This window comes from Cyrtonyx montezumae, unplaced genomic scaffold (genome assembly GCF_038088225.1).
Source record: "Cyrtonyx montezumae isolate F1298 unplaced genomic scaffold, pur_monq_1.0 scaffold_8, whole genome shotgun sequence".
Lineage (NCBI taxonomy): Eukaryota > Metazoa > Chordata > Aves > Galliformes > Odontophoridae > Cyrtonyx > Cyrtonyx montezumae.
Window position 1 is genome coordinate 39805907 of NW_027072089.1, and position 17008 is coordinate 39822914.

Consider the following 17008-nt stretch of genomic DNA (forward strand, 5'->3'; position numbering starts at 1 on the left):
TGCTTCCAACCAAACAAGCTGTGAGGAATAGGAAGCAGGAACTTTCAAACAAAGGCTCTGTTTTCATGCAAGTATTCATACTAATAAAACATAGGGTAAAAGAAATATGTGAAGTTATGTTTTGCAGAACCACTATTTAAAGCAAAGCAGCTTTGTAGAACAAAGTCGAGCCCGAATTTTTCTAGCTGCAATAAGGAAAGGGAGTTTGTATGCTTTCCCTAACAGACCCCAAATGTCTTTAAATGAGGCTGTTAAAATGTAAATACAGAATTTATCTCAATACTGTTGTCATCAGCATCATCAGCACCACTCTGCGTGAAAAGATCCCAACCAGAATTACGACACCATTCTTTTAGCATCTTAAAAGAATACAGGAACATACTGCCTCTTGCACCCAGACTCGGCAGTCTAGTGTGTTCCTGTAGAACCACAGAATCATGAAGGCTGGAAAAGACCTCTAAGATCACCTAAACCAACTGTCAGCCCATCCCCACCGTGCCCACTAACCACAGCCCTCAGTGCCACATCCACACGGTTTGTGAACACCTCCAGAGAAGGTGACTGCACCACCTCCTCCCTGGCAGCCTGTGCCACTGCTTCACCACTCTTTCTGTGAAGAAACTTTTCCCAATATCCAACCTGAACCTTCTCTGGTGCAACTTAGGGCCTTACCTTACATTCTTTTCTAGCCTACCTCCAAGCCATTGCTTTGGTCTACCTCCAAACTCAGGAATCACAGAACGCCTTGGGTTGGTAGGGACATTAAAACCCACCCAGTCCCACACCCTACCATGGGCAGGGCTGTCCCCCACCAGCTCAACTGCTCATGGCTCTGTTCAACCTGGCCTTGAGTTCCTCCAGGGATGGGGCACCACAGCTTCCCTGGGTAGCTGTGCCAGCACCTCACTTCACCTCACTGGTAAAGAATTTCTGCCTGATGTCTAACCTAAATCTGCTATTTAAAGCCATTACCCCTTGTCCTGTTGCTATCTGTCCATGTAAAATGTCGGTCTCCCTCCTGTTTATAAGCTCCCTTTAAGGACAGGTAGGCCTCAGTGAGGTCTCCCCGGAGATTTCCTTCTCACAGCTGAGCAAGCCCAGCTCCTTCAGCCTTTCCTCGCGGGAGAGGTACTCCAGCCCTCTGAAATAACCAAATAACTGAACGAAACCTACTGAAAATAAAAATAAAGAGGGGCATCAGAATTGGGAACCATACAGAATTAGTAGGAAACGTCTACGTGCAAAACAATGCTTTAATACTTCGGGCTCGGCTTCGCCACAGCCGTCAGCTCAGACACCAGGAGGCACCCCCTTGCTTGCAGTTTTCACACATCAATGCCACCACGTGTCCGCCCCTCTCCTTCTCCCATCTCAGCAGCCGATGCCTCGCATCCGTATTATAAACAAGCAGAGCCTGCCATGGGGGAGCACTTCCTTTGTTACCGCCACGGAGCCACCCCGCTCCGGGCCGGCGGCGCCGCGCATCCCGGCTTACGGCGTCCAACCGGGCCCGGGATGCGCGGTGCCGCGGGGCCCGGAGCGCTGCTGCCGGGGCCGGGCTCCGCCGCTCCTCCCGCTCGGCTCCCGGGAGCGGCCGCGCTCCGCCGCCATCCCGGCACGGGACAGCGCCGCCCGTCCCCGCTCCGCCGTCGCCGTCGCCACAGAAACTTTTGTCCCGGCGTCCAATCAGGGAGCGGGGGGGGGGGGGGGAGGTTGGGGGAGCGGAGCCCGGTGAGGAGCGGAGCCGCGGAGCGGAGCGGAGCCCGGCGCTGGATGGAGGAGGCGGAGAAATGCGGGAGGAAGAGGAGGGGGGGGGTCCTGCTCGGAGCGGCGTGAGCTGAAGCGGTGGCAAAAGGAGTAGGAAAAATCACCGCTTTTTATTATTATTATTATTATTATTATTATCCCCATCATCATCATCACCATTTCTTCTTCATCCCTTAAAAAAAAAAAAAAAAGGGGGGGGTTCTGCACAGCATCCGCCCGCAAACTTACTTGCACGCCTGGCAGCCGGCTTAGCCCGAAGGGTCCCCCAAAGGCTCCCCCGCACCCGAGCAGTCCTGCGTGCGAGCGCCGGCATCACCCCGGCACAGCGCCCGAGAGCCGCCTCCTTCCCTCGCAGCCCTCCTGGGACCGAGCTCGCTCTCCTCCGGTCCAGCGGTCGAGCCCATCTCCCATCTCCTACATCTCTTCGCTTTTTTTTTTTTTCTTTTTTTTTTCTTTTTTTTTCCTCTCCATCTGCTGGGAGTGAATCAATTGATGAAAAATCTTAAAAGGGCACCGCCAAATGCAATGGGACGGAATATGAAGAAGTGAAATGCTCACGGAGCATTACAATTTTTTTAAATTATTATTATCGTTATTATTATTATTTTTTCTATGACAAAAATCCGTACTAAACCCGCGGATCGGATGTATTAAGCTTAGAAAATAGCAGGTAAGAACTTTCTTTCCTTCCAGCACCTCCATGCCCGGAGCGGGGACAGCAGCGCGCCCAGCCCTGGAATAAAGGGGAGCGAGGAGAGCAGTTTGCCCTTCAGTGCTTCCTCCCTCCTGCGCTGCTCGGGAGGCACAGCCCGGACGGACACAGCCCGCCACATCCTGCAGGAGGGAGCAGGAGGGAGGGCTTGCTTTTTTTTTTTTTTTAATTATTATCGTTATTATTTTTTCTTCTTCTTCTTTCCATTTTTCCCCTTCACCTGCGCTCTCCAGGATGGATGCGGGCGCAGCGCGGGGCCGAGCGGAGGCTTACTAAGGATGGGATTTTAATTCTTTCTCTCCGGCCGAAGCTCCCTCTCCGCCGCCGCAGCCGCCGGGATATCCTGCCTCGCTCCGCCGCTGCGCAGCGCGGAGCCCTCCACCCGCCCCGCTCTCCACCGCGCAGACCCCCCCCGCCCAGCCCCCGGCCGGCCCCCGCCCCCCCGCCCGGAGCGGCACCACCACAACAAAAAACCCCGCCGGGGCCGCCTGCCTGCGCCGGGGCTGTGCCGGCGCCCCATGAGCGCCGGGCGAACAGGTGCCGAGTGACCCGGGCGGCCCCGGCCCGGCTCGGCTCGGCCCGGCCCGGCTCGGCTCGGCTCGGGGGTGCCGCGTGCGCGCGGTGCCGGGGGACGATGGAGAGCGGCGACCGGGACATGTACCGGCAGTTCCAGGACTGGTGCCTCCGGACTTACGGGGACTCGGGCAAAACCAAGACGGTGACCCGTAAAAAATACGAGCGGATCGTCCAGCTGCTGAACGGCTCCGAGTCGAGCTCCACGGATAACGCCAAATTCAAATTCTGGGTCAAATCTAAAGGCTTCCAGCTCGGCGGCTCGGACGAGGTCAGTGGTGGTGCTGGAGGAGGGAAGCAAGTGCTGTACGTGCCAGTCAAAACCACGGTTAGTAGAGAATCGTCTTCTTGTTCTATGTCGGCCGCCGCAGCCCTCTCCGGGAGCGGGGGGAGCCGCAGCCACAGTTGGCTCCTTCCTCCCTCTCCCCCGAGTCATCATCACCATGTCGCGCCCGCCTGTCACATCCCCACCGCCGCGCTCTTTGTGGGCCCGAGCGAGCGATCACGCGCGGAACACACCCGCCGCTCCCCGCCGCCGCTCTCGTCGCCGCCGTCGCCCCCCGTTCCCCCCCGGCCGCGGCTCCGGGAGAGGGCCATTGTCCCGCAGCCCGCCCGGCCATTGTGCCCGGCCTCGGGCACCGCCGATGCGCGGGGCGGGCGCCGTGCGCGGCTCGGCCGGGGCTTTCCCCGGGATGTCTGAAGCGGGGGGGGGGGGGGGGGAAGGGAAGAGAAGGGGAGGAGGGGGGGGTCGTCTTTTTTTTTTTTTTTTTCCTTTTAATTTATTGTTAGACCGCAGCCCTCGAAACGGCGAGCAGCAGCGGGAGCGTGCGCCTGGCTGGCTCCGGTGCTAGGAGCGGCGGCGGGGAGAGGATGCTCAACAAAGGGAGCTGGGGTTCCGCATGACCAAATGGTGTCTCTCTCGGTGCTCCGGCCGGGATTGCGCGAGGCTCGCAGCCGCACAGCCTGCGCTCGGCCGCTGCCAGCCCCCGGCGGGATGCGGGGCCGCGGAGCGGGGCGCGGGGCTGACAGCGGGAGAGCTATTATGCTCGCTGGTGGCAGAGGCTGCAGATTTTCCTATGTAAGAAGATGGGAACGGTTGGCTACAAGTAGGTTTTGCCTATTGAACTCTTAATGTCTCATTATTCTGACTTCTTACGCTCCGGGTCACGCAAGCTAAGCTTCTTTTGTCTGTGTGCGGGGCGGAGGGCGGAGGAGGGGGGGGTTGGAGGGGGGGGGGAAAGGGGGGGGGGGGGGCGGCTGCGAGTGGAAAGCCGGCAATTAAAAATATCCCTGCCCGGGCACCCGGCGTGGCCGAGCACCGTTCGTTCCCCGGTTTGGTGGGAGCCCGGCGGCGGGTGGGCGGCGCGGCCAGCGGGGCTCCGTGGAAGCGTTCTGGGTCTGGCCGTGACGTAGCTGCTGGGGAGGGAAGGAGCCCGGGCATCCCTTGGCAGCATCGCCCGCTGGCTGCGGGGAGGCCGAGGTGGGAGATTCGTCGTCGGGAGTTCATAAATAACGGAGATTGAAAGCGAAGGGGAAACACCGGAGGGAGTCTGATCCCTCTCGGTGGCCTCTGTGTGCTACTGCGTTCTAGGTGTGCCTACAGAGCGGGGTGCTGCGCCAGCCCCTTTGGCCTGCCAGGTGATGGGCTGCCAACCTCACCCCCCAGCAGGTGCCCTAGGTAAAATTTAATCTTCAGGGAAATCCGACAACAAATGGAACAAGAAGTTGTCCGCAACCAAAGTCTCGATATAGGTTGCTATTTTTTAATATCTCTTCTGCTTAAGGGCAATGATTTTGGAGAGTCAGCAAGCAAGATATTTTATTCCTAAGACCATTCTTTACGACAGCAAGTTCAAAACTGGAAGCAAACCCGTATTTTTAAGAGGAAAATTGCACTGACCACACTACTAAACAAAAAAGCTATCCCAGATTCTACGACACAGAATTTAAAAATGAAGGGCTTACCTGGGCTTCCTTCTGCCTGTCCCACCGCACATCCCTTCTTCTATTTTATTGCCAGGTCACATATTCAATAGTTTTTTTCCTTCAGAGACCTTAGTGAGAGGTTGAGCACTTTGCTGGGCTCACCTTTGTTCATTTGGGGGAATCACACCCGGAACAGTGAATATTGGTGCATATCCCATAAATGAGTATATCTATAGTGATATTTGTATGGAAATAACTACCTCAGAATCATAGAATCTTTTGAGCTGGAAGGGACCTTTAAAGGTCACGTAGTCCAACTCCCACACAATGAACAGGGACATTCACAGCTTGATCAGGTTGCCCAGAGCCCAGTTCAGTCTGACCTTGGATGTCCTCAGTGACGAGGCATCATCCACCTCTCTGGGCAACCCGTTCCTGTGCCTCACCATCCTTCTGCTTCATATCCAATCTAAATTTCCGCTCTTTTATTTTGAAACCATTTCCCCTTGTCCTGTCACAACAGATCATGAAGAAGAGTCTGTCCACTTCCTTCTTACCTCCTTCCTTTAGATACTGAAAGGCTGCTTTCAGGTATCCCCAGAGCCTTCTCTTCTCCATCAGCCCCAGCTTTGTCAGCCTGTCCTCATCGGAGAGATGTTTCATCCCGTGCATTGTGTGGCCTTCCTCTGAATGGCGCTCCAGCAGCTCTCTGTCTCTCCTGTACTGAGGACTCCACATCTGGATGCAGTACTCCGGGTTTGGCCTCACCAGCACAGAGGGGCAGAGGGGCAGGATCACCTCCATTGCCCTGCTGGTCATGCATCTTTTTATAGACGCGGATCGGATCCTCTCTCAGTCTTCTTTTCTCAAGGCTGGACAGATCCAGCTCGCTCAACCTTTCCTTTTTGATGTAGCCCGGCATATGGTTAGTTTTCTGGGCACATTGCTGGTTCATATCCAGCTTCCCATCTACCAGTACCCCAAGTCCTTTTCGGCAGGGCTGTGCTCCATCCTTACATCCCCCAGCTTGTGCTGATACTGGGAGTTGCTACAAACCAGGTGTAAGACCTTGCACTTGGATTTGTTGAGAATCATGATATTCATTTGGGCCCACTGCTCAAGCCTGTCTAGGTCTCTCTGGATAGCATGGGTATGTTGACCACACCACATGGTTGGCATCATCTGCAAACCTGCTGAGGGTGCACTTGATCCCACTGTCAATATCACTGATGAAAATATTAAAGAGTATGAGACCCAGTACTGACCCCTAAAGGACACCATTTGTCCCCCTGATCTCCATTTGGGCATTGAGCCATTGAACACCACTCTTGGTACAATCTCTCAAACTGTTCTGGATCCATCAAACAGTGCACACATCATATCCACTTCTTTCCAATTTGAAGAGAAGGACGTTAAGGAGGACTGTGTCAAAGGCCTTATTTAAGTCTAGATAGATGACAGTAGTGGCTCTTCCCTTGTCCACTGATGCAGTTACTCCATCATCAAAAGCATCAAAGGTTGGTCAGGCACAACCTGCCTTTGGTGAAGCCATGATGGTTATCCCATATCACCTCCCCCTGTTCCATGTGCCTTAGCAAAGCTTCCTGGAGGATCTGCTCCATGATCTTCTTGGCACTGAGGTGAGGCTGACAGGTCGGTAGTTCCCTGAGTCATCCTTTCTACCCTTCTTAAAAATGGGTGGGACATGGCCTTTTTTCCAGGGACCAGGGACTTCACCTGACTGCCATGACTTTTCAGACATAGTAAAATAGATAAGTAACCAAGCAGGCATCATAGTAAAAGAGAAGAAGGAAAGTTAGCATGACATATCTGTAAGGAATTTCAGAATATTCACATGTTAATTAAAGAACACAGAAACCCCTATAGAAAAGAACTTAAGTTTAGGAAAAAAAATCCTCCTTTCTTCTGCTATTTGGCACAAAACTATTGTCCAGCATAAGAGACCACACTCAGCACTCTTACACAACAGTCAGCTCTGAGAAATAAATGCCCTCCTAAAACCATGGAACCAGCCTTAGTGTCCACCCACACAAGGCAGAGGAGGTGTTTATGCGGAGCTGTGGTGTAGCAGCTCTTCGTGTGAGGCACGGGCAGTGCAGGGGCAGCATGTGTGTGGTGCTGGGTGCGTGCAGAGCAAGGCTGCAGCCCCTGTCCCACTGGTAGATCTGCCATTGGTATGCACAGGGCAGGATTTCACCCAGCCAGAAATGACATGTACAGGAGCAAGTATGGAATTTTCACGGGACAGTAATCGTTGGTAAGCTTTTAAAGGCCATTCTCTCTTTCCTTTGACTCTTACAAATTATTTAAGATTTTATTAATTTATGATAATTTAGAGACATCCTCACTGTTATTTATTTTTTCTTACCTGCTTTCTCGTGTACAGTTGAGTTTGGCCAGAGAGAGCCACAAACAGAAACAGACCCCCAAACTGTGACTCCCTGCCTCGTCCATTCCCCCTTCTGTGAATCACTTGATCCCACCATAGGTAAAAGTCATTTCAATTTAATATTAATCACGGCTGGCAGCACGAGCATTCCCCCTGCAACAACAGGATGGATGAAATTACAAGTTGGACTCTAAAGTCACAAGCTGGTCAAAAACAAGCAAATAATATTAAAATACTTTGCTAGGAATTACTCTCTCCTTGAAGCTTTAAGATTTGCTGCTCAGCTTTGCTGTCAGCCAGAGAGATTTGCTCCTGATGGTGCTGTAATCCACTGCTGCTGGTAATTAGACATCATTACTGCTGCGTTAAAGGGAAAGAGAGAAGGAGAGAGGACAGGCTGGGGCTAATTAACTACTTGATTCTAATGAAAGAAAGAGAGCCTGATAGCAACTGGGAGGTTGCACCGGAACAGGCTGGATGTACAACACAGGCTTAATTGAAGCAAGGGTATCTTGTAGCCTCACAGTAGCTGGGGCTTGGTGTACTTTCATATTCTGCGGACAGGAGCAGGCTAGGATTTATTCTGTTGTTTCCTCCTCTGGTTGGGAAGGAGCTCCAAATCACAGGCCTGCCTTAAATACCAAGTTCAAGCACGCCAGCAAAGAGAATGGGTGACTGATTGTGTTTTGGCTTCATCTGTTTTCACATTTGGACTCCTCAAGAGCAAAAGGAACAAATCAATTTTTGAATGTTCACATCCCTCTGTGGCCTAGGAGATGCACTGCTGGTCACCAAGCAACAACAGCCCCTGCAAAACAGCCATTTTAGGTCCAGAGTGGGACAACACGCAGAGCAGCATTTGCATCTGCAACTTGGTGAACATCTCGCTTTGCTACTTTTCTGATTGCTACCGTTATCATCCTGTATTTTCTTTCATTAAGCCCAAGTTGTGCTTTATGAGAGCAGTGAGATGATGCCTGGCCTAGGCACACTGCATGCATGTGCTAAGCCAACAAACATGCCAAGTGCCTGACAGCTATTGCTATCAGATTTTAATGGGTGGTGCTCCCAACCATAAGGATGTGTGGAACTAATATTACTAGTGTAGCATCTTTCCAAACTGTGTACATGATTTTTATGGTGGATTGTTTTTGCTTATTTTCTGCATTGTTCTCTACCTCAAATTATTTATTGATTGGCAACTAGAAAAAAAAATATTGTTGCCACTTCTCTTTCGCTTGTTTTGCATCTTCCTTAGACATAAATGTGACTCCTAAAATCAAGCTTGATTTACAGATAAGTTACAAAATAATGGCCGAAGTGGGTTCTAAGCAGAACTTATCTTCAAAACAGAATGGCCTAAATGACAGTGTGGCATGGTTGAGACACAGAACACAGTGTATTAGCTAACTAGTAGCACATAACCTCAAATGCCAGCTTCAGATTGTTTTTGTCATTTTTACTTTGGACTGACTCAACAGACTTCAACGAAAACCCAGGCTTAATGTACACATTTTCCTGTGTCTTCTTTTGTATTTTCTATTAATAGATAGAGAATGACCTTTCATTCAGAAGCCACATTTTGTCCAGCAGGACCTGGTACCTCTGGGATTGTTGCAAGCAGGACAGTGAGGCCCAACATGCGCAGGGCTGTGCTACTGAATCTGATTACAGGATTTAGGGCTTACAAATTATAGGCCAGTCAGGTCTGTGGAACAGGGTGTATCCCAGCCCACCTCATGCTCTGTGATGAGGAACAGCGATGGGCACATGAGTTTATGGTTCATTTTATCTCACATAAATTAGTTTGCTTATGAACAATACTGTCTCAAAAACAGATCACAGTACAAAATAGCTATATGTCAAAATATGGTGCTTTAAATTAAATCTTCTGTTTTAAAATGTGTTCAGTATTTGGGGGAATTTTATAGCAATCTGAAAATACATAGATTTGCTTTGCCGCATTTCTCTCTGGTATTTTAGCCATCAGTATCGAAAAGGAAGAAAAGGGTTCATCAAACGTATATTGGTAGCTCTGCAGCCTACTGAACTGCCAACACATAATAGGAGTAAGTGCCACAAAAAGGTGATGCTGAGGGTGAGCTGTGATTTATCCCAGGGTACGTTTCCATGATAGTTTACAGTCCTATTAAATGCACCTCCTGGGCTCAGCAGCTCTATTCAAGCCCTGCCGCATCCGTCTCATTTTCCTGACAGCCACACTTCCCCTGTACAGGTCCCCAGAGCTCTCCAGTTACCCATGCCTTCCATCCTGCCGTTCTCGGGCCTCCCTACGGGCTCTGTGAAGAGGGAGGCTGGTGAATCAGACGGATAGTGCTGGAAAAGGGTCCTAGCAGATGGAACGAACCGGTTTATACTTGGCAACTCTTGATGTAGGCATTCAGCTCGGCATTCCTGAATTAAGAGAATAACTCTGTCCTGAAACTGAAAAATGTTAGAGGCCATATGTAAGATGCTGTCTCCACATGTGTGTGTGACAGAGAGGCAATGGGAGAGGAGGATTTGAGATTTTGCAGTAACAATGTTGAGATAGAATTTTCTGAAGAAACATGAATCAAAGAGAGTCAATTTTTAAAGAAGGGATAATTTAAAGTGCTCCTTCTGTAATACTAGTAAATATTAGGTAGCAAGTATTGTTTCTGTAGCTACGCAGCTATGAGATAAGTAAGAAACGTTAAGAAGGAATTTGCTAGTAAGTCAGGACTCCACATAGAGAGAGCACTTCTTGTGAACAGAGAAAGAGGCTCATGCTGGACAGCGCCTGAGTTAATAATGCAGATTTAATTTTACGCTATGGAAAGAAAGAAAAATTGGCTGTTGTCAAACCCTAAGTTTTGGCCTGCTGTTCAAAGGAGGCAACTATCAGCTCCTAGTTTTGGTCTGAAGGAAGCCCTTTGGATCCTGGTATGTCCCAGCACACATGACACTGCTCTTGGGAGCTTGCCGGTGACAAAAGGGTGAAACAAGCAGGGCAAATGTTGGACAGAGATATAAATGAGCTTGGTGTGGAGAAAGATCATGAGATAGTATGCCAGGAAACATGGACTTCCAGGAAGATCCCACTAGATTCTTCAACTTCCCATGTACTGCAAAGCATCACAGGAATAACTTATTCTTTGTTGCATAGGTGACCCTGATCAACAAGCTTCCAAAGTGAACTTCACAGTACATGAAAGATGTTTTGATCTGGAATATGTCATTTTAGATCTGTCAGAGGCCTCCTTGGCATTACACAACTGAAGGGATGATAATAGCTGATGCATGGAAGTTGCTGGCATTGCCATATAGCAGCAATGAATGAGATTCCTGCAGCTTTCTTAAATTATTTTTTTGCTCTGCTTAAGCAGATGAACCTCATAGCCTCACATTTTCATCAGCAAGGTATTTTTTAATGGCTTATGAACATAAAATGCCTAGGTAGACAAGGAAGACTCGCTACAAGTTATAGCACTGGACATTCTTCTGGATGCAGTGGACTTCCTCAGAGATTATCACTTTAAGCACAGGCAGTTATCCAGGTTTCTAACTGCTTATTCAGTAACTCCAAGCCTCAAAGCCTGACAGTTACTATGTGCACATGGAGGGATTAAAGCTAGTTGCTGAATTTGAGTGGTAGGATCTGTACCACTTGGTTGTATCTGTGGTTACTCATCTACTCAAGGGGTTATTGGTAGTGAACTTTTACATAATAAATCTGATCTGTGGAAGCCTTCACCTCAAATTAAGATTTTTTTTCAGAAATATGTATTCTGTAACAGCTTGCAAGGACAGTTTTTATTTAATGACCCACTGGAGCTGAAGACAAGAGTCATTAAGCCCTTTTATCTTGAGAAGTTGTAATTAGGTTCCTATAGGATATGAGAGGTTATGTGTCTTTATTTTGCCAGTAAGGTCTCTGTGTCTGAAATATCTGTAAGTTTTGTTACTCCTAAATTTTTAATACAATAGTAGACAGATACTTAAATATTCTGACTGCACTTAGAAAAAAGATTAAGTGATGAGGCCACTTGTACTTAAATAACATACAGCTCTAACTCACCACACAAGTTTTAAATGAGTAAGTGTTGGAATTGTTCTGATTGTCACATATGGACTTACATGTGGACTACTAGCAATATGCCAGGTGGATTTTGCAGAAGACTTTTTTTCAAAGCTGATCCACAGCTGAAGTAGCTGCCATTAAATCACGACCTATCTGTAGGATAAAGTAGGACTGTATTGGTACATGGGAAATCAGACTTTTGAGTGATTACTTACCTGAGCTACTAGAAGATTAACAATTATAATCTATTCGATACATCAACAGAAGAACAGCTTAAGTATGGCCAGAAGTTCCATCAGACAGGGAAGATGATCAAAGAGGATAAAATGGTTTCACAAAACTTAAATTTCCCACGCATATTTTCTTTGTTATGAGGAAACATGTTTATGAGGATAATGAGGAAATATATTTCCTAGGTTTATATTTTTCAAATGATGAAATGGAAGGATGATCAGAAACAGAGAAATAAAGAAAGAGCTGATGGTGAATTGAGATATTAAATTGCAGTAAATCACCAGGACTAATATGGAACACTGAAGAACTCAAGAACGAAGTAACCAAAATATTATTAAAATATATCACTTGCCACTACATGCAGTGAGGATACTGGTGGATAGCCAAAATGTATTGGAAAGAGAAAAAAAGACGTGGTAAAGATAGTTGGTAAAATGACAGACCATTGAACCATACTTCAACACTAGAAAAACAATCAATAAGAAAGTCATTAATACTAGAGCTGTTATGTGTCGATATGAACTGTATCTGGTTGATGCAGCTAGTTTTGATTTTGTAAGGTTAATTACATTCCTCTTACCTGTCATATTCAGAGGTAATTTTCAGGTGAAAATTTGGTTGTCTTCCTTCTGAAATGAAAATAGTCTGATATTGGCTTTACTAAAGTTAGGTTGAAACTTTGTGATGGCAATTTAAAGCTGGTGAAAAGTTGGAAAAGCGTAGAAAGTGGCAGAGCTATACAAATGTGGTTCAATGTGCACACATGCACAAACATATATTAAGAGTACAGATAAAATCCAGACAAATAATGAGGTTTCAACACTGAATGGAGATGCAAATTAATTAGATTAAGCAAGTTAAGGAAGAGTCAGGAAAGAGAATAGAAATATCATAACAAAGGACAAAAGGAGAAATTATGGCAGGCAGAGTTCCCTCCAGACCACTGTCAGGTAATTTGCATCTCATGCCATTGTGGTACTGGCTTTCTGAAAGGAATGGAAGATTTCACGCTTTTCAGTCACATTTAAAATGTACAGATTTATCACAGCATCTCCAGGGAAATACTTAGGAGTAATTTCAAACATCAATATGTGCATATCATAAATAAGTATAGCACTAAGAAAAGTATAGAGAATCACATGGAAAACTTAGTCTTCTCATTAATTAAATGATATGCCCTTGCCTTTAATACACACTTAGTGTACTTACCTCATTGCTAAAAGGCCAAGACAGATGAAAGTTTCAGGGAAGGTAACTAAGATAATTAAACAAAAGGGGTACTTCCAAATGAAATACATTTTAATTGGCCATACCACACAGAAATATGATCTGTAAGAGAAAATGCACAGTAGAAAACAGATCTGTAAAGTGGTAAAGTTGAGAGAAATGGTGTGGTGTAAATACTGAACAGCAGAAAGAAAATTCAGCAGGTGCCCTTTTTAATCCCATTCCACCCTCTGAGACTCATTTGACAACTACGTTAGTAGGTAAACTCAAAGTTAGGCCATTGTTTTAAAACCTTAGTGTCGGGGATGGAAAACCTGCACTGCATCCCTAGGAGAGACTTTGACTGATTCAGCCAAAGCCTCTTCCAAGGATTTTACAGAGACTGATAGCTCTGTGGCTCTTGTAAGGACTCTTTGTCAGTTCAGCTATGCTGGCTGGAGCAGAACTGAGTTCAAGGTGATGTTTCAGCCGCTCCTCCTCCGTTTCCTTGGAAGTGCTGACATGCTGATGTCATTGCACCTGTGTTACCTGGAGGCAGGCAGCAGCTCTCTGCATGTTTTCCCATGGAGCACTCCATCCTATGCAGTCAACATGAGGAAAGTCTCATAGAGTGGTGAAAACCCAGCATCTTCCCACACCCTTCTCCTTTGTGCTGAAATTTGGTATTGCTGGCATCTGAATACTCATGCTCTTGCTTCATGTTCTATAAATGGATTAGTAATCTTTTGGTATGTTTTCTTACATTGGTTGAGACTGGCAGAGGAAAATAATTTGGACATCAGTACACGATGCAGTGGGATGCATTGTATTTTGTTTAAGGATTTATTTGTTTACTTTTTTCTTATTTGCCTGTTTGTTTACTTGCTAATTACAGAGCTCTGAAACATCTTTTATAGAATCCCTTGGAGACTAGGACTAGATGGTTTGTTGGTCAGCTTGACAGCAGCAGTTTCTGTGACTTGTACGGCTATTAGTAGTCTGGAAGAAGGAAGGAGACTGGCAAATGTCTGAGCTCCACTATAGACCTATGTGAACCAGTGTACAAGATTATAATGATTTATACAGAAAGTTTTTAATTAACTACCTCTGTTTTCCAGTGTACCTGTGATGAGAAGAAACGTGCTGGTTTCACCCTCACATTTTTGCCTACTTGTGCAAGCATTTTTTGTTAGCTTTTTTTGCCACCATTACCAAACTCTTACTAAGGCAAGAAGAAAAAGAAAACAAACAAACAAACAAAAAAAAACAACCCCCCCCCCCATCCCCAGGATTATTAGGGAATCATTTTAAAAATATGACAGAAAAATCCTTCATTCAAATGAATATAATTTCTGGATGACTTTTTTGACCAGCCTAACCGGCACGAACAGCATATATCTTATTCAGAGGACTCATCCAAGAAATGACAATGGAAAGACATAAAGAATGTAACTCATTCTCTTCTCCTTTAATGGACACATGTTCCTTTTAAATGTTTTTTTTTTTCTAATGACATCTTTTGATATTCTTTATTCTGAGAGTTCAGTGAAGACCCATAGCCATGGTTGCCATAATACTTAAGAATTTTATGCAGAGTGAGCTCAGCAGCTCAGCCTTATTTTAATGAATGTGCTATTCCAACGTCAGACATCCATCTAAAGATTGTAGTTCAGACAGACTCCATTCCAGCTTACCCCTTTCAGTCTGAATCTGGGGCTATCCTACAAGGAGACAGAATATTTCTGCAGGGATGCATTTGCAAAAAAACAAGATTTCTCAAAAAGATGTATATTGTAAACTCACTGGACAACAACATTGCTTTTTTAGAAAACTACACAAAAAAAAAAATAGTTACACTTTGTTCTACCACCATAAAAGGCCTGGTTACCATTGTTTTGGAGTAATTGAGAGATAAGCTTGGCATATGGCAAGCTTCTGGTGAGTTACATTTCTAGCAAAGCAAATAATAAGTCAATGGAAATTAAGCTAGCTCTAGAACTAAATAAAGCTGGTTAAAATAAAACTACTCCTTTCCTTTTTAGTTTTCCTTCTAGATAACAAATTGTAACATTATTTTATTCAACTCAGCTCAGTTTGGGCAAGATACATAGAATACTGAGGAAGCTGTAGAACTGAAAATACTCTTCCTTCTTGCATCCTACATTTCCAGTTCAAACTAAAAGGGCTGTTTTCAAAACCCAAGCTAAAAAAAGAAAGAAAAAAGCATTCTTAAGTAGGAGAAAGCAGGTCAGTTTTTTTTAATAATAACACATGAAACATTTGAATGAAAAGAATTCTAATGAAGCCCTCCCTGCTATGTACATTTGAACATTAATAAGTTTATGGATAATCACCTGAATTTTATTTTATTTTATTTTTTTAGATTGATCCTTAATAAACATTGTCAGGAAATTTTTCAGATATATGAACTTCAAACATTTTTATAAATTTGCTTTTTCGTGTTTGCTGCTATTTGAAAGCAGGCAAATGAACAATGCTTGGTGTGAAATGTTCTGTGAAAATATTCAAAGTGAAGTAGTAACTGGCCTGGTAGATCCAAGGAGTAAACTAACAGATCTACAAAAGAGATGAAAACTTGGAGCTGTAGACTGTTAGGAAGAATTAAGCTGGTTAAATCTGAGAGCTCCAGGATCAGTTCTGTCATTCTAGCTGCAATGTCCCTGTTCATTGCAGGGGAGTTGGACTAAATGGCTCTCAGAGGTCCCTTCCAACTCTAAAGTATTCTGTGATTCTAAATGGTACTGGATAAAATCGCCTTGAGGGACAGGACAAGTGGAAAGCCTGTGGGTTTTTTTTTGGCACAAAGATGATGCCCCTGCTTTGTAGGTACTGTGCAGTCCTTCAGTGATAGACACCCAGAAAGCACCCACCCTGCACACTCATATTGCTTGGCTGAGTGGCAATGGCTGGGATCTCAATACGGTATATTTGAATAAAATTCCTCCATTTGTAAAGCATAGTTTACCTGTTACTGCTAGCCCTTTTTGCTGTAAGATACTACAGTGCTATAGAGCAGAGCATAACAAAGGTTTATAAAACATAAAATTCCACACAAAGGCTTAATTCCAGCAAGGCCAATACCAGTTGTAAAACACTCCTGAAAGCAAGCAGCCCCCACTCCTTGGTACGGTGTAAGCTTCTTCAATGCCAGAGCACTGTATGAACAGCTCCCTGTTGCAGAAATCAGCTTGACCTCTGTCCTTTAAACTCCCCATATCCATTAAAGGAGTATATCTCATCCACTCCTCTTCCCTACTAACAACACACAACGTGTATTCTTATCCTCAGTCACACTGTTGAAGTAGCTTGTTTGCTTGGTTTTAAATATTCTCCCATTTCTACAGATTTTTCATTAAAACGTACTATGGGGAGAATTCAGATCTCTTCCCCTTTTCCATGTTCTTTGAACTATATTTACATTAGAGAAGCTCTGCTTCTAATAATACTGAAAGAAAAGCCAGACGAGAGAACAAACGGAGTAAAGTGGTAAAGCAAATAGAGGATAAACAAACTTTCACTTAATAGCTCCCCGTGAGCTCATACTAAGGAAAGTAAGTCAGCTTTGGGAGGGGTGGAGGCTGGGGAAAGTCAGCTCAGCCTGGAAATGCATACTACAAACTTCAAAACAACAATAATAAAACTAATGAAATAAACCGAGCAAAATAAGGACGGTGCTTCCTGTTGGTTTGGTAATAAGACAACTATTGATTTTCAGAATCAGGATTTATGCAGCTAAGCATACCTGTCGGCCACCAATAAACTCAGAATGATTGTAAGATATTAATCATCTAACAATTTGAACTGCCTGGAAAATGTGAGGAAGATAAAACGTGATTACTTTTTTATTGCATTTTTTCACTGAAATTTCATTTCAGATGTATTTTGAACAAATTCTACATCTCTTTCCCAGTATTTATTTCAAATCAGAGCTTATTAGTCAACGTTTTGTTTAATAAGTATCACAGCATGATATAGCAGAAAGAAGCTAAGTAGAATGTTGCTAAACACCAAAAGCCCTGTCTTTATACAGATATGTAAATCCTAAATATAGGCGCTGGCCATACCTCACAATTTGAATGCAAATATATTCACAGTT

At 45.4% G+C, this 17008-nt stretch overlaps 1 protein-coding gene across 3 annotated transcripts in view; it reads left to right on the forward strand.

Annotated features, from left to right (window-relative positions):
* Positions 1 to 3063: 3063 nt before the first annotated feature.
* The window catches only part of NOL4 (nucleolar protein 4), a 184526-nt gene continuing 170581 nt past the window's right edge, over positions 3064 to 17008 (forward strand). For 2 of the 3 annotated variants that reach the window (XM_065753446.1, XM_065753448.1), the window contains exon 1: positions 3064 to 3380. In XM_065753446.1, the coding sequence (XP_065609518.1) occupies positions 3114 to 3380 (267 nt within the window). In that variant the 5' untranslated portion in view covers positions 3064 to 3113. The remainder of the gene's footprint in view (positions 3381 to 17008) is intronic. The other variant, XM_065753447.1, reaches the window with a different exon arrangement.